Here is a 21,804-nt window from a genome sequence, read left to right as displayed (position 1 = left end):
CTCATTATTCTAACTTTACATTCTTGAATAATTGGTTAGATTTACCTATGTCTCCCAAAATCCAATTAATCCTTCTTTTATATTTTATCACTATTTTTAACTCAAGTTCACGAGAATACTTCACGCAAGAAGCTTCAAGAGCCCGCACTGTTGCCCGCAAGAACAGTGTGAAGCCAACCTATAGCACCGAAGAGTATCCTTGCCGGAACAAGTTTAATTGTTTACGGTTTGAACGTTTTGTGAATTTAACTTAAGGACGTCATTGTTGCAACGAACGAGTCAAGTCCTGTGTTTTCTTTGTAACTAGGCCAACACTAGAAAATGAAAAAGAATAATTTTCAAAACCAATGAGAAGATCTTCTATCCGTTTCCTTTTACTATGCCAACTTTGAAGCCTAAAAATCATCAAATGAATTCCCACAAATGCAAAATTAAAGACAAAATCGCTGGACCAATCTGTTGATCCGCAAATGTCTATTATCAAAAGACAACAATTAGATCCAAGTCTTAACACAAAACAGAATATCAAAAAGAAATTCTAAGACTCTACTTTCCTCTAGAAGACTAATTCATGAGGCTTCTGGCCTTGCTTCAAAGAAAACCTAGCACCAAGGTAAAACTTCAAGTCTGGAACACTCTCGATGGCTTTTATCAAAGCAGAATCAACAGTCTTCTGGTCATCCTTCTTGTCTTGAGGGAGGGTCTTCTTCTCCTACATTTGATGCAAGATAGCACATGAGCAAATGCTGATAAAAACTGCAAGTGCCAGAAAGACAAATTAAACAAGAAATTTATACAAACTAACCTCCTTCTCGGACTCAAAGAACTCGCCTTCTCCCTTCTTTTTCTTTTTCTGGACTTCCTTTGAAAAGTATTTGTCATCGAATTTCTCCACGTTACAAGCAGACACATCTACTTTGGTTGATGTGGCAATAACATACGACTGATTCACACGTCTCAACGGAACTCCATTAATCTTGAAGGGTCCTGAGGAAACAAGATATATAAGACCAGAGGAGAGAAAAACTTCATTAATCCGCTAGCTTATTCGGACACAAGTTATACACAACACAATGGAAAGCAATATCAAAGGAGAAAATGTTGTCTATGCGTTGAAATCCGAAGTTTGAAACTGCAATGGACAACTTAATTCAAGCACTAATGCATTCAATTAAGTGACATAGGGGAGAAATGAAGCATCATCCACGTATTTTAAAAAAAAAAAAAAAAAAAGGCTTATCAAGCAAAATCCGAAAAAACAGAAATACTCGCCCATAACAAAAACACAAAGCCAATGTTCAATATGATTTAAAACACTATTTTTCACTATAAATCCGAGACAATAACATAAACAGAAACTTCATTGAGGATAATGAGCAAGAGTTACCAGACACAAGAAGCAGCCCAGAAGGAAGCTGCTTGAGGAACACAACTCTCTTCCCCTTGAATCTTCCAGCAAGAAGAATCAACACTGTCCCAGGAGTAATGCTAGCCCTGAAAACGTGATAAAATAATGAAACATATAAGATCAATTGGATCAATAATCTAACCCTAAGATAGGTCAATCAATTTATAAAAATAGTAAAATTAGATAGCCAAGAATGCCACCATCCCAATCTAAATTCTCATTTCAGATCAAGAATTTTGTTTATCACATTTGACATCGAAAATTAGAAAGAAAAAAAAAAGAACAGACCTGAGTTTGGTGGGTTTGGGTTTGTGCTTGTTGACAAGAGGAGTCTTGACATCTTCAGCAGGATAGAACTTAGGGGGTTTTTGAGCAAGGGCCTGGGGCTTAGGCTTGGGTTCATGGACGGGGAACTTGCCACCGTTCTTAGCCTTTATGGCCCACAAACCCCTCTTGTGGTACATCTGAGACCGAGAGTACTTCCCGATCCCCCGCACCAGTTCAGGGTTCCTGCCGACCTTCCTTGCTGCTCTCTGCTTCGGCGCCATTGCTCTCGTTCTTCACTCAACTGCAACGCTTCCTTTTCCTCCCACAAAACCCTAATTCTCCTTCCTTTGCTTTATCAATGATCTTAGGCTATATATTTCGCTGTGCCTTACCCTTGTAGACCATCTAAGCCTTGCTTACCCTAATTTTTGTAGCTAATTTTGATATACATGTAGTATAATTAATTCCTTTCTGTACCATATTTATATCTGTCTAACATTTATTATTTTCTTTTTTTCTCTTTCCGAGTTGAATTTGTAATTACTTGAGATTATTTTTTGCGTAGAGACTAGAGACTCAGTCTTATTCTTAGCATTTACTTGTAATATTAAGAGTTGATTTAATAGAGTATTGACAAACATAGGCAATATTGGACTATTGATATAATCATATTTGATGGATTGATTTATAAATTAGTTGAAGTATGTTTTTGATTAGTTTGTTAATCATTAATTTATTGATTGTGTTATATTTTATTTTTTTATTTATTTAAATTAAAAATATTTTGTATTAATGACTAGTTTATTATAAGGTCTGTCTTTAGTAAGCTCAAATTTTTTGAGTTTTTTTAATAAACACAAAATATAAATTATAAATATATCCCACATGAAGGTTTAATAATAATAATAATTATTTTTTGATGTTTACCATAATTTTTTTTTTTTTTAAATTTAACTAATAAAACCCTTAATTCACCACACTCCACAGCCCCACCCCCAAACTCACCATACGGTACCTTAATTCCCAAATTCTTTTCCTGTTAACTCACCACCTACGTGACTCTCCGCTGGTCTCAGCCTTCGCCGTCGCTGTCCAGCGGAGCGGTCACCGTCCAATTCATCTCTCTGTGGTTCGTAGGCTCTCCCTCCCCGTTGATCGTTCAATAGCAAGTCATCCATCAAGGCCAGCGTTCACGTTGGGTCCAAAGGCGAAGCAATAATTGTGACTTTCCTTTCAAGTAATTTTATTTAAATGCCCAAATCCTTGATTGTTAGTAGTTAGAGTATTATTGAACGATGATATATCATCTTGTTATATGGTTAGTAGTTCGAGTGTGATTGAATGATGATGGCCATATTGTGATCTTTTATTTTTATTTTGGGCTGGAATTGAGCATTAGTGATTACTGAAGCAGGGATTGTATGCTATATTTGTTCTGTTCTGTGCTACAAGCATGTTGGTGTAGCTAAGATTCATGTCAATTTAGTAGTTATATGTAGCAATTATAATTCTCTATTATTGTGCTACACTTTTTTCTTATTTTTTTATGCTTCGGAGGAGGAAGGGGGTTTCAATGCTGTAGTGGTTTGAATAAACATAGATAATTGAAGACTGCGTGTATAAACAATGAGATGGAGACAATACAATGGACCTTTATTGAAGTAGGAACTAGGAAGCTCAGGTTGATGGTTCCAATAAACTTGTGCATTTTGTAATCTACACCATATTGTGTTGGCATAACTGATAAAAAAAATCAATAACTGCTGCTTAATTTGATGTTATAATACCCAATCTTAAGTATATACAGGTTTTTTAGCTTTGAGGGAAGCATATCAAAGAAATCTGATAATATATCTGAGTGATTCTCATGACTACACTAATATGGCTGATATGACTTTACTGATATTTTAATAAGATGTATATCCTGGATATTTTGTTGCACTAGGTTATCTGTATATTTTTGTTAGTGTTTTTTGGTTACTTCTAAAAAATCAACCTTTTTTTTTTATTTTGCCTGTAAAATATGCCGAGTTGAACATATCCAAGTTATTGTATAGTGCATGTTTGAGGTAGATAGTCATATTAGATGAGTGGAAGAGGAAATAAATGGGAAGATAGAAGGGTGGAGAGAAGCTTTGGAAGCAGTTTTCTTTATCTTATATCATTTATATTTTATATTAATAGAAGTAAGATAAAGTATACAGAATTTAAAGTTTCACATAAAGCTTATGATTCCTAGCTTAGATGTGCAAATTGGGGAGATATACTAACATCACAATTCAAACAGTTTGTGTTTCTTGATTTTTATCTAAGATACCTGTTTTCACACTATGTTTTCTCTTCCCTTTTTACAGAACCCACCTCTACTGCCAATTTATTTGAGAATTCCTTTTTCAGCTTCAGAGTGTCGTCGTTCTTTCTGCTTTCATCGTGCACCACGTCTTCCCGTCGTCCTCAGCGTCGTCTCCCCCTTCATCGCTACACTTCAAGAGTTTCAATGGAGCCTCAGTTTCAGGTATGAACTTGTTTTATTTAGCTCATTTTTTTATCCCTTTATGTTCTGCAGCATGAACCTATTTCGTTGAAGTCATGATTTCAATTTATGGGTTTATGTTTCTACTCAAATCTGGTATTTATTTTTATGATTCTGATTTCAATTTCTGGGTTTATGTTTCTACTCAAATCTGGTATTTGTTTTTATGATTCTGATTTCAATTTCTGGGTTTATGCTTCTGTTCATGCTGTTCTATTTTTTATTTATTATTGTTGTTTGATTTCTGTTCATAATTTTAATTTCTGAGTTTATGTTTCTATTTAAATTTGGTATTTGTTCCATTTTTTATTTGTTATTGTTGTTTGATTTTTTTAGTGTGTTTGTAAATTCAGAAATTAGTATTGTGATTCTTTTTGAAAATTCAATGGTTATTGGTTAGTTTTGCTTATTCGATTATAAATTGTACCTAATTTATGCTATAAATTGCAGGAAGTATCAAATAGTCAAAGACACACAAGTGATCAAAATGTGCATAATGTTAGTGATCATGTGGATGAAGACGCAACTTTTGATGCGGTGGATATGGATCAATCGCATAAACTCTCGAGAAGATATTGGTAAGATCGATTTCTCAGGTCTATCTATGGAAAATATTTGTCAATTGCACTTTGCTGATCTTGGCTTGGCATTCGAATTTTATAATTCATATGCCAAAACGAGGGGCTTCAGTGTGCGAAAGAGTAGGAGTAGAATAGTTGATGGAAAAGTTAGAGAAAAAACATATGTTTGTTCTTGTGAATGGTATAGATTAGAAAAATGGAACCACATGAAAAATCGAGTTAGGGAGCCAAAACCAGAGACAAGATGTGGTTGTATGAGTAAACTTCATGTGATCTTCAATGCGGTAACTGAGAGTTGGGTAGTGAGAGATTTTTGTGATGAACACAACCATGAGCTTGTTGTTCCAAAGTTAGCAAGAATGTTAAGATCTCACAAGAAAATGACTGAGCCTGACATTAGTCAAATGAACCATATGAAAGAGGTGGGGATCAGCATGCCAAACATATTTGGGTCATTAGCTAGCCAGTGTGGTGGGTACGAGAACGTTAATTTTTTAATTAAGGATATGCACAATCAAGTTGCGAAACAAAGAAGACAATTACCTGATGATTTAACCTCTGCAATGGCTTACTTGGAAACGCTAGCAGCAAGGGATCAAAACTTGTTCTATAGTGTTAAAAAGGGCAGAGAAGGAGTGTTTCGGCAAATTTTTTGGTGTGATGGCCGGTGTCAGTTGGATTACGATCTGTTCGGGGATGTGCTAGCATTTGACGCCACAGATAGAGAATGGAAAACAGGCTATGAAAATCCTGCAGTATTGAACCCTTCTGAACTCACAAAACATTGGGTCAAGGTGGCAGCAGAGATAGAAATCTCATTGATGACACTAATTAATTTTTAAGTAGTTAGATAACCAACTAATTAATTTAATTTTATTATATCATTTATTCAAAAAATAATTTTAATAAATATCATTTATTGTATCATGCGCTTTAATAATATCTGATGTGTATTGTTGGATTTGATTTTAACTTTATATTATGTGCTTTAATTAAATGATGTCATTACTTGTAATAAGTAATCAAAACCTATGATATTGAATCATTCTTAGTGCATAATCATTAATATGTAAATTTTGTCCTCTTTCTTGATCATTCATTCTGACTATTTTAACAGATATCAAGACAAATTCTCAAATGCATTAAAACTATAATAAAGTTCAAGTTTTATTCATTTTATTGAAAATTATAAATTTGTATCCTGATATTGATAAAAATAAAATAAAATAAAATAAAAATTTTTATTCAAGTTTTTAAGCCTATCTTAGTATAGTGCAGACCGCTTATGCAAATGGAGCACACTTTGAAAGAATAAAATGAACAGACAAAAATAAAATGAGTGTCACAATCTATTTGGCACCAAAGAATATTTAATGATGTTATGTTGGGGTTTTGTGTTTGATCTTGGCAACACCATTATTTGTTCCATGCTGTTAACAACAAGCACTATTCAAATAAGGGAATATTAAAAATTTAAAGGACAAATAATTTTTTGTTCACTTTATTTTGTTCCCCCAAGAAGTTAATGCATGCACTCTGATCTACTGAGTGCAAAACAATGAGAAAATGTTAAAAAAGAAAAAATCATGGTCAAAAAATAAAGAATTCTCTTCTCAATATAAAATTAGTAATTAACTAATAATCTTGCATCTCTCTGAAGAACAGAAATCTAGAATATTAGCATGTAAATAACACGTGAGTAATTACTCGTACAGAAGTACTTGACAATAACTAAGAAGCTTATGATAATTAATTAATCTTAAATTACTTAGTGTATTAGATTAATTAGACTCGTGCTCATTATAATGATTGTGGCGCTATCAGTTTAGTTAGTTGTTGCCTGTCTTGGTATATTACAGTGTTGTCAACCGTGGGATTGGGATTTACCACAGCAACATGGTTATATATATGAATTAAGAACTTTAAGATCCTGAACTTTTTAAATGGTCATTGGTTACAAGGAAAGAAAATAAAACATGGTAATAAAACATGACGTTCGATGTCAGCCTGGGAAATCAATGTCATGATAATATTGTATTTGTTAGATGCTGAATGTCTTTCATTTGAATCCATCGAAGAAATCAATTAAAGGCAATACATAATAATATCTTTAAGACAGTGTCATAGGTAAATCACAATGTCCTAACTTGCCTCCACAGTCTTCAAATTGATACGCAACAACTCTTTACGACTCTCAAAATTCGGAAAAGGAATGTATATACGCTTTTCCAGCCCTCGCCTGATTTGATTTGCATCAACATATTACATTGTATCAGTACATGCACATTAAAAGAGGTTTCCGACAGATATAACTAATTCATCGCATACTTCTATCACTTGCAATGCACATTAAGAAGTATAAGAAAAGGATGCAGAAAAGCAAATACAAACCTCAGTGCGTCATCTATGTCCCAAGGGATGTTTGTGGCTGCCAAAACCATTACTATTTTACGGGTACCATCTTCATTTGTGGAACTATTGTTTACACCATCAACCTGAACTAGAAGTTTAGACTTCACCCTTCTGGATGATTCATGTTCCCCAGAAGCCCTGATGAATTGAAAGGCAACTCGATCAGAAATCAAATAATCTCAACTGATACTACAAACTCAGGGTGAACACAAGGGGTAGTTGACAACCATTATCTCCCAATGCAAATAAAAATATGGCATACATGATGCAAAACTCAAGATTTTTATGTAGGGAAAAGAACAGCAAAGACTTACCCCCTAGCATTGCACAGAGAATCAATTTCATCAATGAAAATTGTACTTGGTGCATATGCTCTTGCAAGATCAAACAAACATCTTTCCACGGTCTCCTAATCCCCTGTAAGAATCACATATAATGAATTGCACAGAAAAGATCTTTCCATGACAACAACAATGGGATAGAAATACAACAACAGCCTGCTTAAGGCCATCGAAGCTCAGCATAACAAGAGAATTTGTGTGCATGATTACACAAGCATGAGAGAATTCCAAGTAAAAAAAAGAAACAGTAGCATGCAAGATTAATTCAAATTTCAACATATAGCGATACAACTACCAAGGGAATAAAAAGCACCAGACATCACAAAAGATCCGCATAAAATAATCTAAGCTCTATACATTTTACACGGTTCTTAGATACAAGAATCCTCCCCCTAAGTTTTTTATTGTTGGCTTAATTTTCAAATCTGATCTCCACTCTCGGCTTCTAAGGAAGCAAAATCCAACAATGAAAACTGAAGGGTATGCATAAAAAAGGTTAATTAGCAAGGTTTTGCTTTCCAAGAGAATCACGCCCTTCTGTTTTGCTTCTCTCAATTCTATGGAATACTTCCCTAATCGGAAAAACTTAATCGGAAAATTTGAAAATTAGAAGTTCAATTATGCACAAAAAAAAATTAAAAAGAGAGAGGAGAGAAAGCTCACCGAGATAGATCTCTCCAAAGGATCCGCTACCAATTTTCCGACCTATACATAACTAATTTCCAACTCGAGGCTCCATTAAAGATCAACTTCTTTTGAGCAAAACCCTACAAAAGATTCAAAAATTTGAGAAGATAAACGAAAGCCGAGCAACAGAGTTTGACCAAAACCCTACCAATTTTCGTTGTGGAAGAAGGCTTAACCTAATAATCTTACTAATTTTGATATATGGGGTCTCCCATCGGTAGAAATGGGAGCAAGGAGTTTAGAGTCCATCATAGCAACCCTATGATGAGGAGGACAGCCTTCTCTCCCCAGACCCTTGCTGCAACTGGTAGCATCTCCCCTCTTCATGAATCGCTGCAGGATTTGAGACCGCCACGAGTTGTTCATAGGTACCAACTGAAATTCACGCTCGGGTGTGAATTGGTAGCTCACAATCTCTGAATTCGCATCGCCAGAAGGCTTAGAAAGGATAGACAATTCTTCGGTGGACAGTGAGTAGAGGAAGAAGCGGAGAAAAGAGGGGGTAGAAGAAGAAACGGGGGTTCATCATTTGACGAAGAAGACAGAGGAAGTGGGTGGAGGGAAGAGGCAGGGGCGCATAGCTGCAGCAAGCAAGGGTTTAGTTCTGAACTTTTATATTGGGCAATATTAAAATATTAAAAGAGTTGTTATCTTTTAATGTAATTTTTAATAAATTAATAATGATTTAAATATAAACCATTAGATCGTTTGTCAATCTAATCTAACGCTTTGAATTTAATGGTGCATCAGATAAGCTCATAAGAGGTGGGCTGATTTTAGACAGACCCTTTATTATATATGTTTACATTACCAGGGGGCATTTGTCCCCACTCTTTTTTTTTTAAATATATATATATAATATGATCTCATTCAAAGTTCTAAAAATCGAACCGATCATCGAACCGCTTTAGCTACTGGTTCATTGGTTTACAGGTTCAACCGGTTCGACCGTGATTGAATCGAAAAAACCGTTTTATAATAAAATAATAAATAAAATATAAATAATATAAACTCAAAAAATTATTTAAAACACTCTTAAAATATATGTTTCCAAGCACTTTTGTCATCATCATCTTCAACTTTACACTCATCACTCAATTAAAAAATCCACAACTCTAATCTTCTATGATTTCTTTTGGAAAAATAAAATCTCATTCAAGAAGGAAATCATAGCTGTAAGTAATTGAGAATATTTGTGAGACTCAACACCAAGACATAGAACAAGTATACATATAGAAAAGTACCAATAATCCAATTCTCAATTTCATGAATCACCCTAAACTCTGAAATCAATAAATCTAACAACAAAAATTCAAAAATAGTATATTCATAAATTAAAAAACAGCAGCAGCAGGGTTTAGAAAAAACATTTAATCACTAACAATACAGAACCTTGTGTATTATTAGTTGATATGATGCAGGGTGCTTTTCTGAATTTTTATTCTCCCCCTCTGAAAATGACATTTTTCCATACGAAATTGCCCCTAACAATATCGAACCTTGTGTAGAATTCTGCACAAATATTACAAACAGGATTATATATTATCAGTGGCAATATCCAAAAGTTTAACAAAGGAGAATATACCTTGGGAAGCTTATCTTTCGGTGGTGGACCCAGATAAAATCCTTCTTTTATATAAACAAAAATCAACATGACAACAAAAGAAAACATACAAATGTAGGTAATTATGAAGGAATAGAAACTCATTCATACCCTGGAAATAAGAATGACGATTTAAAAGAGCCATTTCCAATCACTGGACCATCAGGTTGAAAGAAAAAGGATAGCTGAATGATTTCCTGGAAACAGAGACAAGAAAAAAAAAAATCTATCAACAATTAATCATGCTTCACCCTTCAAGCAATCAGCTTCAAGTCTTCAACAATTAATCATGCTTCAACAATCAATCAGTTCAGTTTCAGTAATAAGTAAACAACAATTATTAACCAAAGTTAACAGTTCAGTTTAGCAGGATCAGTTGAATCAGTTCACAGAGTTTCACACTACACAGTTCAAAGAAAAATAAAATTGGGAGACAGAGTTTCAAAGTTTACAGTTTCGGTGTTCATCATGTGACTGTCACAGAGCTTCACAAAATCAAAGATTCAAAGAAACACTCAATCAAACTCATCAGGAATCAAACAACCATAACTAAAAAAAATGTTACCTGGAACTCTGGAAGCTCGAAGGCACCTTCAAGGCTTCAACAGAACATGCAATAGGGAGAGTAGGAGACAGCAAAGAGACGACGGTGAGAGTGAGGCGTTCTCAGTTCTCGACGGTGAGAGTGAAGCGTTCTCAGTTCTTGACGGCTGCTGCGGTGGCTCGACGGCGGTGACTCGACGGCGGTGGCTAGACCCGTGTGAGAGTGAGGCGTTCTCAGTTCTCGACGGCTGCTGCGGTGGCTCGACTGCGGTGGCTCGACGGCGGTGGCTCGACCCGTGTGAGAGTGAGGCACTGAGGCGTTCTCACCTCTGAAGCAGCTTCACTGAAGCTCGATGAATGAGAACTGAGAAGGGAATTAGGGATTTGGTTTCAGAACCTTGGAAACGGCAGCGTTTTGTTGACAGCCAAAAATCCGGCCGGATCACGGTTCGGTTCGACCGACCGGTTTACCGATTCAATTCTGGTTTTTAGATTTTGCGGTTATGCTGATTGACCGAATCGTTTTTGGGTCTGGTTCACGGTTTGACCGGTTCGACCGGCCAGTTCAAACCGATTTTCAGAACATTGCTCTCATTTTAAATTTTAAATGATCTCATTATAAATAAATTTATTCTAATTATTTAAAGCCTCAAATTCATTCTATCTTTCTATCATTTTGACTATTAGTTAACCTAATTAAATTTAGCTTTTTCTCATTCTCAAATTCCAACCGTCATCACTCTTATATTCTCTTCAATTATTTTCTTAGTTTCAACCTTCATTTTCTATTTCTTTTTTAGTGGTCATTTTTTCTTTATCAAAAGATAAATTTTAAATTTTCTATTTTTTTAATATAACTCTTTATGATTCTATATATCTTTCAATTTCATTATTTTTCTTTTTGATATTTTTAATTACAAATTATAATTCAAGCCATTATAGTTTAGGTATTAATCTAATTTTTTATTCTCTTTATAAATTTATATATTTTATTTTATTCTCAATTTAGTGATCCTTATTATTTATTTGTTTATCTTTTGTTCTATTTTATTATATGTAATTATGTTGCATATAAATTTTTAAAGTCAATTGATCAATTTACTAATTTAGAATATATATTTTTTATTTATAGAAATAATAATAAAAAATATTTTAAAAAATATCTTTCTTTCTATTTTATTATATGTAATTTTTTATTTTTTTATTCAAATAATTAATGTGCATTTTTATTTTTTTAAATTTAGATTAATATATTTTTTGATAATAATATATATTATTTTTGTCTCTCTAACATAAATTTTTTGGATTTGTCACTAATCACTAATTATATGATTTATATCTACAAATTGATATTTGATTGTTATTAATATATTTGTGAAGACATACATTTTAACTTTTGATTTTAATTTTTTTTTAATTTTATATTTTTATTTAATTATGATCGGGTCAACAAGATAAATAAGCGACTCACCGATTAAACTAATGCCTCGATTACCCGATCCTATCACTGGAGTGATTATTGCTTTGGTTCTGATAACTATGGCACTAAGATCTAAAATCCAAATTCTCTCTTTTTCTCTGAAGTTTTTCAAAGTGCAAATTCTTAAATCCAGGTCCAGAGGCCCTTATCCACTTTGGCCCTCCCATTTATTTGCAATAGGTTTTGAACAAAGTAGTCAGCTAATGAGTCAAAATAACAATAGATTCAGTTTGTTCACCAAAAAATAAAAGTAAAAAATAGATTCAGTTTTTAATACCCGGCCCAAAAAAAAGAGAGAAAGATTCAGACAAGAATCTGCTCTACATTTTGTCCAAAAAAAAAAAAAAGAAGAATCTGCTCTACATGGCAGTTTGCAATGGCTTCCGAGTTTGCAAGCATGTTGTGTGGTGTTTCCTCCTTGGAATGACGGTGGCAGATGCTATCACAATATTCAAGTCCGTTGTTCCCATGAGTATGAGCTTCATTAACCTTTCTTCTCTGTCTCTTGCTCTGCAAGAAAGAAGAGCCTTCAGTTCATATTCACAGGTCAAATTTACCAGCATTCACAATTTCTTCTTGTTGTTGTTCCAATTGTTTTGAATATGGTAGAAATGTTTTTGAATATAATGAATGGGTTGTTAGATAGGATACCGTGTTTCAATTTGTTGCTACACGGTTAGTGATGCGTGCCACATGTTTGATCAAAGTTTTTAGTGAGTACTAGAAAATATGCTGCTTTTCTATTTTATTTTATTTGTTGATATGTATATATAAAATTACTAATTAAATATATTTGAATTACTGCGAGCTTATTGGTTATATATATAAAAGAAAATGGAAACAACGTATAGCACCTACATGCTCTGGCTCTGGCTCTGTCACCTACATGTGTTCTTTTGTATGAGGAAAAAAGGAGATAGAAATGGAAACAAACAAAAGAAACATGTTTTCAAGAACTGAAGAAATGAAATGATTATTTAGAATTGAGTATAGATAATGGAAATAGAATATGTTTCCACAAACAACCATACCCTTAGATTGCCCCTTTTCTTCATTTACATTTTCTTTAACACCAAGCATGGTTTATTTTGGGAAGATCAATTTTTTCCACTTATAATATTGATATCCTAGAGATGCATCAAACATCACATGAACATTAACTTGCATATTAGACAGTGTTTTAGTAACTGAAACGTAATGTTTTCCCATCATTTGGTTATTTAGGCCCAACTTACATTCTTATGTTTGAATGTTATCTTATTTTGAAGCAAATGACTCCATGTGGTACTCTATAATTTAGTTGATGAAGAAATTATTAAAATGTCATGTTAAAATTTTTGAATCCTTCTAGTGGCAATTAGTTTAGTTTGGTGCATTCTATTATTATTGAAGAATTTGAAAATGTTCTTGAAGTTCTATTGTTTTTGCTTTCAGGATTTTGTAAGTTCAATGATTTCTGAATGAAGGCTCACCCCTACATGAAGAGTGATATCAAAGAGTTGGATAAGCTTTTTTTCTTTAATATCCAGTCAAGATGTGGGTCTAAAAGTTTAATATAACACTGAATTTTTGTTGCTCCTCCTCCAACCGAATCCTTACAAGCCTTTGAAACGAGTAGCAACAAAGAGACTATCTTCCCCCTAACTTGTTTGCTTTTGAGAAAAAATGGCATCAACTTTGATCTATCGTGCTTCACGTAGGTTTCTCAAATATTCTTTCCCTTCTACGGGCCTCTCCATACAATATCATTCCCCTTCCCTCTTCAATCCTTTAATCTCCACTGAACCATCTATAAGCATAAACCACAACTTCTATCCTTCACTCTGTCCATTTGGGCAATCCCACTATCAGGATTCTAAATTTGAATATTTTAAAACTGTTCGATCTCTCTCAAATTTTCAGCTTGTTCAGCACATCTCTACATCACCTTCTAGTTTAAAAGAGTGGTCAAAGGGAAATAAGAATCAAAGTGGCAATGTGAGTAAAGCAAATATCTCTTGGATCGATTTGTACTTGCCTAGGCAGGTTCAGCCCTATGCACAGCTTGCTCGCCTAGATAAGCCCATTGGGACATGGTTGCTTCTATGGCCTTGTATGTGGTAAGTGTTCTATTTACTTGGCCTATGGGTAAATGCCTTGTTGTCTAATAACAAGGACAGTCCAGTAATTTTATAATATGAAATTGATTGCTAATTGAAAATATATGTTACACTCTTTGAAATAGTAATGAATGAAGAAATTTTAAAAGAAATGATCATTCTATCGATTTGTAATTTTGTTCGTACAAGTTAATTTATGGTAACCTGGTTATTGAGTCTAAATTAGTATTCTTTATCTTCTTATTTAAGTCCACAAGATTAGATAAGTTAAAATTGTTATTTGTTTATCGTTAGTACTATAAGTAGTTAAGCACCATCCGTACCATACATATCCACAAGAAAAACCTTGCCTTTCTTGTTCGTTATTTCTGTCCTAAAACCAGTCCAAGCTGCACCCCTTGAATCTTTCCTACTGCATCTGCATACATATGTATGGATGTACCCAAGGGTTGTGTTATGCAGTCAACTACGAATCTTTATGACATGGATCGTAGAACTTTGTGTATATCTTCAAACATAATACATTTTATTTGTTTTACCTTTTCTTAGTATTTTCTGTAAAGTGCTTCACTTACAACTTTAACAAAGCCATCTATTCATGTTGACAGAAAATAATATGAATTGAAAATATAGTTTTTTGTGTGGAGCAGCAAGAGGTGTTGCCTTTTCTATATTATATCATGCCTTGAAGTTGTTTCTCTCTCTTTTATGCATTCCACTTTCTAAATTCATTCTTGTTCTATTTTATTTACTAACTTATTTATTTTATGTTTCTAATTTCAATGCTTAGGTCAATTACGTTGGCTGCAACTCCAGGACAGCTGCCTGATTTTAAAATGTTGGCATTGTTTGGATGTGGGGCTTTGCTTTTGAGGGGTGCTGGGTGTACTATTAATGATATCCTTGATCGTGACATTGATACAAAGGTAAATAGAAAGCTTTTTTCTTTTATATTTTTATGTATTGAGAGATACTGAAATCGTTATTTCATGTTGTAAATTAATTTTTCACAAGTACATGTTATTAGCATAGTGTGAATGTTTAACTTATATTATACATTTGATTTAAGTTAAAAAAAATAATCTGAAAGCTTAGTCATGCCAAGTCTAGTGCCTTGGTACTTCACATGGCCTGTAAGTTCATGTATTTTGCATTTGAAGGTTTTTCTTTTTACTTTTTCTGGTTCATTTTCATCGTCCCTGCCCTATTTCTAATATGATTCAAAATATAAATCTATCAATTTACTTGCATGAAACATCCCTTTGATTTTATTCCTATGACATCACATTTCTTATTTTGTTTTAATGAGTATTGAACATGAGATTTTGGGCAATGTACTGAAATAAAATAAATATGAGAAACCTTTACGTGATTCCAACAATTGGAAAAACCCCGTGGGAGCTAACCACGATTTTTAAATTATATGTAAAATTTGTATTAGTTGTAATTTAAATTTTAAATAGATATAATTTAAATTAATGATTTATAAAATTGTATGTATTCGTATTATTTTGTACTCATATGATTAATTATATTTATTCGATTTTAAAAAAATACCAGTGGTTAATTTTTTTTATTTAAATACATTCATATTATTTTCAAATTAAAAGAATATACTTATTTAAAATAATATGAGTACGTTGATTTAAATTTAACAAAATTTTAAAATAATAAGAATATGTTTATTTAAAATATTAAAATTTAAAATTTTAGATAAACTTACTAATATTAATTTTAAATTTTATTTAAAATAATACAAATATGTTTATTTAAATTAAAAAATTAAAATAATAAGAGTACATTTATTGAGCAGCTTCCTTGACAATGATCTCTTGAGCAGCTTCAATCTCGCTCATATATATATATATATATATAGAATTCATCTCCTCATAAACCGTGGCAGCCTACAAGGGTTTATGAGTTTAAAAAACACTTCATAAACCGTGGCTGGCTAGAGAGTTTTTTGCTCATATTGTTTCGTACATAAACCGTGGTGAGCTTCCACGGTTTATCTTCAAACCTTCCCCTACTTTAAACCGTTGCAGGCTGATACGGTTTACATGTAATTTAAAAACTGTGGTTAGCTCCCACGGATTACATAATAATAAAAATGCACATGCACGTAAGCCTTTTCCAATTGTTGGAATCACGTAAAAGTTTCTCATATTTATTTTATTTCAGTACATTGCCCTGAGATTTTATTTGATTTTCATACCTACCTTGGGCATTTTTCAGAACCCATTAAGCATTTTTTACTTTTTTGGGTTCAACATAGCTGATAGTAGATTCAATATTCTGAATGATACTATACATAATTGTATGATGCAGGTAGAACGAACAAAGTCAAGGCCTATGGCAAGTGGTCTTTTGACACCATTTCAGGGACTTTGTTTTCTTGGTATTCAGTTAACTTTGGGTCTTGGGATTCTTCTGCAACTGAATTATTATAGGTTAGTGTTAACTTCGAATAGCTGAGCCTGTGATCATTATTACATCTACATGACTACGTCAAGTGTGAAAATTTGAGTATTGCCAAAATGTTGAATGTTGTGATTTGTGATCTTTTTGCAGCCGTGTTCTGGGTGCCTCATCCTTGTTGTTTGTCTTTTCTTATCCCCTCATGAAGAGGTTTACATTCTGGGTAATGAATTTCCTCAATTTTAGTCTCTTCTAAAAGATTTTATTGTTATCTTTGACATACAATCTCATTATGCTTTTTATGGCACTCGTAAATTTTTTGTTAGCCCCAGGCCTATCTCGGGTTGACCTTTAATTGGGGCGCTTTGTTAGGATGGGCAGCAATTAGAGGAAGTCTAGATCCAAGAATAGTGCTGCCACTTTATGTCTCTGGAGTTTTTTGGACACTTGTTTATGATACAATCTATGCTCACCAGGTAAAATCAACATTACTTCCTGAAGATTTTTCTCCTCTGTCCTGCTATTTAATTGCTGCATGATATATCCCGGTGTGGGGTGATTATCTTGACTCCAATAGTTCAGTGTGTTATGAAACAAACCATACAATGATAGACTACTTGCTACCTTCCAATACAAATTATATAATTAAAGCATTGTAATCAAAGTTCTTGGTCTCTGCGTATATTTATAACCTTGCATTCAGGACAAAGAAGATGACCTGAAAGTGGGAGTTAAGTCAACTGCTTTGCACTTTGGTGATTTTACAAAGGAGTGGATTACTGGGTTTGGGATTGCATGCCTGGGTGGTCTTGCCCTCAGTGGCTATAATGCTGAAATAGGTATGTCTTATGAGTTATGACCCATTTTATGTTCTCTCTGTTTCGAGTTTTTAGAACTATATTTGGATTTCAATGGTTGTTTTCCTGTTCAACCTTCTGATTCATATTTGTGGAGCAGGCTGGCCATATTATGCATTTCTGGCAGCTGCATCTGGACAACTAGGCTGGCAAATATGGACAGTTGACCTCTCATCACGTGCTGATTGCAATTGCAAGTATGTTTTGGAAGTTTTTGTTTAATGCCACCCAGAAAAGGGATTGTTGCATAAATCCATGTATTAAATTTCATTTTCACTTTCCAAAGACTAATAATTCATATGGCTTTACTGCAAGCACTTGATGATATATTTATATGTCCTCAGACCTCAACAGATAGAAATCCCCCAAAATTCAGTGATTGTTCAATTTCTCTATTGATTACTCTTCCAATGTTATATTGATGGTTTCAGAAACTTATGATGCATCCACCTGTTCATTAGTTTACCATAAAACGTTTAGTTCCACACTTCTAACCTCTCAATGTTGAACTTAATGAACTGACTTTTGTACCTTTTGCTTGCATCCAGATTTAATTCAAACAAGTGGTTTGGAGCTATCATATTTGGTGGAATCCTAGCTGGAAAACTTGTATCATAGGGGTAATTTGTCTGGTTGAGTAGTTTATTCTTTTGTCTTGTAATAATTTATCAAATTTGCATGAGTTATACCAATTGTTATGAGTCATCAGTCATCGCCTTAGGATACTGTATGATTTTACTTCCTTACCACATATAACAATTTTTGCCTCCAAGAAAAAGTTAATGTTCGTTTTATTATTTCTTTTGAACCAAGTGTTGTGATTCTGAAAAACTATCTGGAGTGTGCCCAAGGAATGGAGCAGCTTTCCTCCAATACACTATCATCATTATTTTTCAACAAATCCAATATTAGCCAAGTAATGTTGGGATTTTTTTTTTTGCGACTGAATGTTGGGAAATGGTTGAATTGGAATAGCTAACACTTATATTGGACTCGAAGGGAAATGCTTAATGACAGTTATCAATGGTTAACTAGTTGAGGTACTTGATTACCTTATCGTTACAAGGTAAATAACTTCTACTTATTATTATTATTGTGTTAGCAGGGCATTTTTCATGAAGGAAAAATTAGTCACCGAAAAACCAAAAATTCAACAGACGAGAGACAAGGTTGAATGCCATTAGAAGGTACATGGTTTCTTGGTATTCATGTTGCAATTTTAGTAGTTTGAAATCTTAAACCAATGGTGTGCCAATGTTGAATATTTGGCTGTACATGATGCATTGTTGTTTCATCCAATCTAAGGAGTAAGTCTATGATCCTAAGATCAGATCATTCTAAGCATCTTGCATTTTTAATTTGGTGGATTATGAAGCTTCCTCTTGGTGATTTATCTTTGTAGGACACTAGTTTATTTGCTGAAATCATACTTAGGATATATTTGATTGCAAGTAAAACTGGAGTAGAAATTTTCATGGATGAATTTGATATGTGAAATTGCACATGGACTTCATCCTTGAAAATTTCACCCCATTTTTACTTACAACTAAACATACTCTCCAGGTGTGGTTGTCTGTTGAGGGAAAGGAAGGGAAGGAAATGGTTTGAAGGATAGAATGGAGTTATATCAAGTTCCTCTATCCTCTCTTTCTCTTCAAAATCTCAACTCACAAACACGCTATTAGTGAGAAGGAGGAGGAGAAGAGAAAATGTTGGAACATTCAAGTTCAACTGCCAAGACTGATTATGAAAGGCAGAGAAAAAGGCCAACACTTATTTACACTTTGTGATCACCTGAACTGAAAGGTTAGAACACATGTTGCTGTAAAAGGCCAACTATGCAGAAGAAGAATATCCATGCAAAATATTTCCTACTCCTACCAGTTTTCCCTCTGAACCCCTGGACTTCTTACTCGATTTTTGGTGCTTTCCGCCACCTTGACTGCTGAGAATTCCAATTCTCCCTATCCCTTTGGAGAGGGAGTTCAAGAATGTTCTTCCATTTCCTCCTTTATCAATCATGCCTTGTTTCATGAACATCTGCTCCTTTTCTAACTCACTTAGCCTCATCCTCATCCTCGAAATCTCTAGCTTCAGCTCCCGGATCTCTCCTCGCAGAGAAGCGTAGTTATCTCTTGGGGACATAGCAGTACTTGGAATGCCACTGCTTATTCTCTGTGACAGTAGGCCATCTCTTGAACTCCCTGACACTGCATTCTTCAACTGTAGTTGCTCGCAGTACAGGACTTGCACCACCATCTGCAGTTGAAGTCTATCATTTTGTGATGGCTTTGTTAAAATTGTGTTGAAAATTTTGTTAATCTTAGTTAAATCTTGTTAATTTTTGTTAAAGCTTGTTAATTTTTATGCTAACATAAATTGAGTTCTGTTGGTTTGAGTGTTAGATAATCAAAATATAGATGTTAATAACTTATGATTATGCTAGTAGTTTCTTCAGAGTTGGTTCCATAATACTTGCCATTCATGATGCAAGTGATGTATTCATGGAAATCAATTCTAAATTTCCAGATTAAAGGGCTCTTGGTTATGGCTGTATGGCTCTGATTTAATGCTACTTGAACATGGGACTTATGTTCAAATGGTAAACGTAAGAGATGACTGCTAAACTGTATTCTGAAGTGTGTTATAACAAAAATAGTTGTAGCAACTTTTCTACTTGTAAGGAATGGTGATATTATTAGGAAAATTTGCAAGTTTTACATGATATATCAGCTAAAGAGTAGATAAAAGTGATGCAACCATGATGAGAGAAAAGTTGATATAAACAACATCCTCTTCTTGGCCCAGTTTGAAAAAACTTCTTAAATAAACTCTTTTGAAAAAGGAGCTTTAAATATAAGGATTTTTATTAATAGCAGCTTATAAATAAGTTATTTTGTGTTTGGATTTTTAGTTATAGAAGTACTTGTTTTAAAATTGTAGCGTTTGGATAAATGACTCAAAAAATATAATTTTTTTTACATAAAGAACGATGATAACAAATACCTTTCAATATTAAATGTTGATTTTACATAACTTAATCAGTGAGATTTTATACCATATACAATGTTAAATACAAATTTAATAATAAAAATAGAGTGGTAGAATGATAAAAAAAAATTCCTGGAAGGAAGATAAATAGTGGTGGAGGGTTAGTAATTTCAACAGATGAAACATTGTGTAAAAATGATGGTGGAAAGCCAATACTTCTAGTAGATGGAACATGGTCAAGAATGAAGGTAGCATAATGGTCTCTTTTATTTTAATGGGAATGATAAAATAACTTCTAAGAAAGAAATAATATTTTTCTACTTCTTCAAAAGCTCTTAGTTAACTTTTCAAGAAGTTAAATGCATTTTTAAAAAATGGTATCAAACACATGTAATATAACTTTTTATAATTCAAAAGTAAAAAAAAATAAGTTGTTACTTTCCAAACGGCTTTTGATTGCATTGCATTTTCTTTTTAGGGTTGTGTTTATAATTTATTTATTATTTTATTATAAAACGATTTTTTGGTTGAACCACGATTGAACCGGTTAGACTAATAAATCAGTAACTAGAACGATTTAATGATCGATCCGATTTAGATAAATCCCTCCTTCTAATAGTTGATCTATTGCCTCTCGAGTTTGAGTTTGAGTTTTGAATTGTAATATCTAGTTTTATTGTTTCGGTATATAAACATGCTCTCATAACAATGTTGTCATCGTCATTGTCAAGTGTTTTATCGATCAAGTTTCAACTAAGTCAAATATGCGTGCTTCTTTTTTCAATGACGTCATCATCACTTCTTTGTCATTATGCTTCCTCTTCTGCACGCTTCTTCTTCAACAATATCGTCATTGTCATCGTCTTCTTTTCTTATTCTTGTTTTTCTCCTTCTCTTGATCTTCTCCAACAACATCGTTGTCATTATTGTCGTCTTCATCTTTTTCTTTTAATTTCTTATATATGTTCAAAAAGTTAGAGGTTTAGTGCACATAAATTTTGATGCATAGCACTAAAATGTTGGTGTACAACACAACTTTTTAAAAGATTGTATGTCCATAACATTGACATCCAACCAACAAAAATATGCACAACCCATGAATTTTGATGTGTGGCATAGTAACTTTTTAAGGACTATATGTCAAAAATATTGACACCCAACTAACAAAATACATACAACACGAAAATTTAGTGCACATCACAGTTTTTGATGCCTAGCACACAAAAATCTTAAAAACCATAATTGGCTCACCCATTCAACAAAATATATTTATAGCAAAAATTTATGTGCTACATATAAAATTTTTTATTCTATGAATAAAAATGTATATGTTATGTGTAAAAATTTTTATGATATATTGATAAATTTGTGTTATGTACAAAATCTTCTGTGCCAGTGTAAATTTTTGTACTAAAAAATGTGAAAAAGAAAAGTGGTAACGCATGCATGTGTTTTTTTGTTAGACTAATGCCAACTTGACTGTACTTGATTACACGTATACATGTAAATTTTAATCACTTAATCATTTTCTATTGAATTAGACAAATTAGTAAAAGGAAATAGGGTTTAGTGAGAGTACGTACT

General features: G+C 33.3%; 2 protein-coding genes across 4 annotated transcripts; one reads left to right on the top strand and one right to left on the bottom strand.

The window, feature by feature from the left end:
• Positions 1–335: 335 nt before the first annotated feature.
• Positions 336–2,310, bottom strand: LOC112783559 (large ribosomal subunit protein eL6z). Its single transcript, XM_025826553.3, has 4 exons — positions 1,697–2,310; positions 1,388–1,494; positions 806–987; positions 336–712 (listed from the first exon to the last, which is right to left on the bottom strand). The coding sequence occupies exons 1-4, from the start codon at positions 1,954–1,956 to the stop codon at positions 557–559; spliced, it is 705 nt and encodes a 234-aa protein (XP_025682338.1). The 5' UTR covers positions 1,957–2,310; the 3' UTR covers positions 336–556.
• A 9,571-nt stretch (positions 2,311–11,881) lies between these two features.
• LOC112784849 (4-hydroxybenzoate polyprenyltransferase, mitochondrial) lies at positions 11,882–19,686 on the top strand. 3 transcript variants are annotated; one of them, XR_003816620.2, is made up of 11 exons: positions 12,054–12,401; positions 13,290–13,954; positions 14,745–14,880; positions 16,283–16,404; positions 16,526–16,595; positions 16,699–16,848; positions 17,076–17,211; positions 17,330–17,426; positions 17,778–17,849; positions 18,335–18,416; positions 18,632–19,686. XR_003816620.2 is itself a non-coding variant. In XM_025828180.3 (10 exons), exons 2-9 carry the CDS (start codon positions 13,521–13,523, stop codon positions 17,845–17,847), a joined length of 1,215 nt encoding a protein of 404 aa, XP_025683965.1. In that variant the 5' UTR covers positions 11,882–12,401; positions 13,290–13,520; the 3' UTR covers positions 17,848–17,849; positions 18,335–19,686. The 3 variants fall into 3 exon arrangements, 2 of the variants coding, with proteins under 2 accessions (XP_025683965.1, XP_072086210.1); XM_025828180.3 differs by having other exon boundaries at positions 11,882–12,401; positions 18,335–19,686; XM_072230109.1 differs by having other exon boundaries at positions 17,778–19,686.
• Positions 19,687–21,804: the final 2,118 nt, after the last annotated feature.

This window comes from Arachis hypogaea, chromosome 20 (genome assembly GCF_003086295.3).
Source record: "Arachis hypogaea cultivar Tifrunner chromosome 20, arahy.Tifrunner.gnm2.J5K5, whole genome shotgun sequence".
Taxonomy (NCBI): Eukaryota; Viridiplantae; Streptophyta; class Magnoliopsida; order Fabales; family Fabaceae; genus Arachis; species Arachis hypogaea.
The sequence above is the reverse complement of the archived record's forward strand: the minus strand, read 5'-3'. Positions and strand labels throughout refer to the sequence as shown.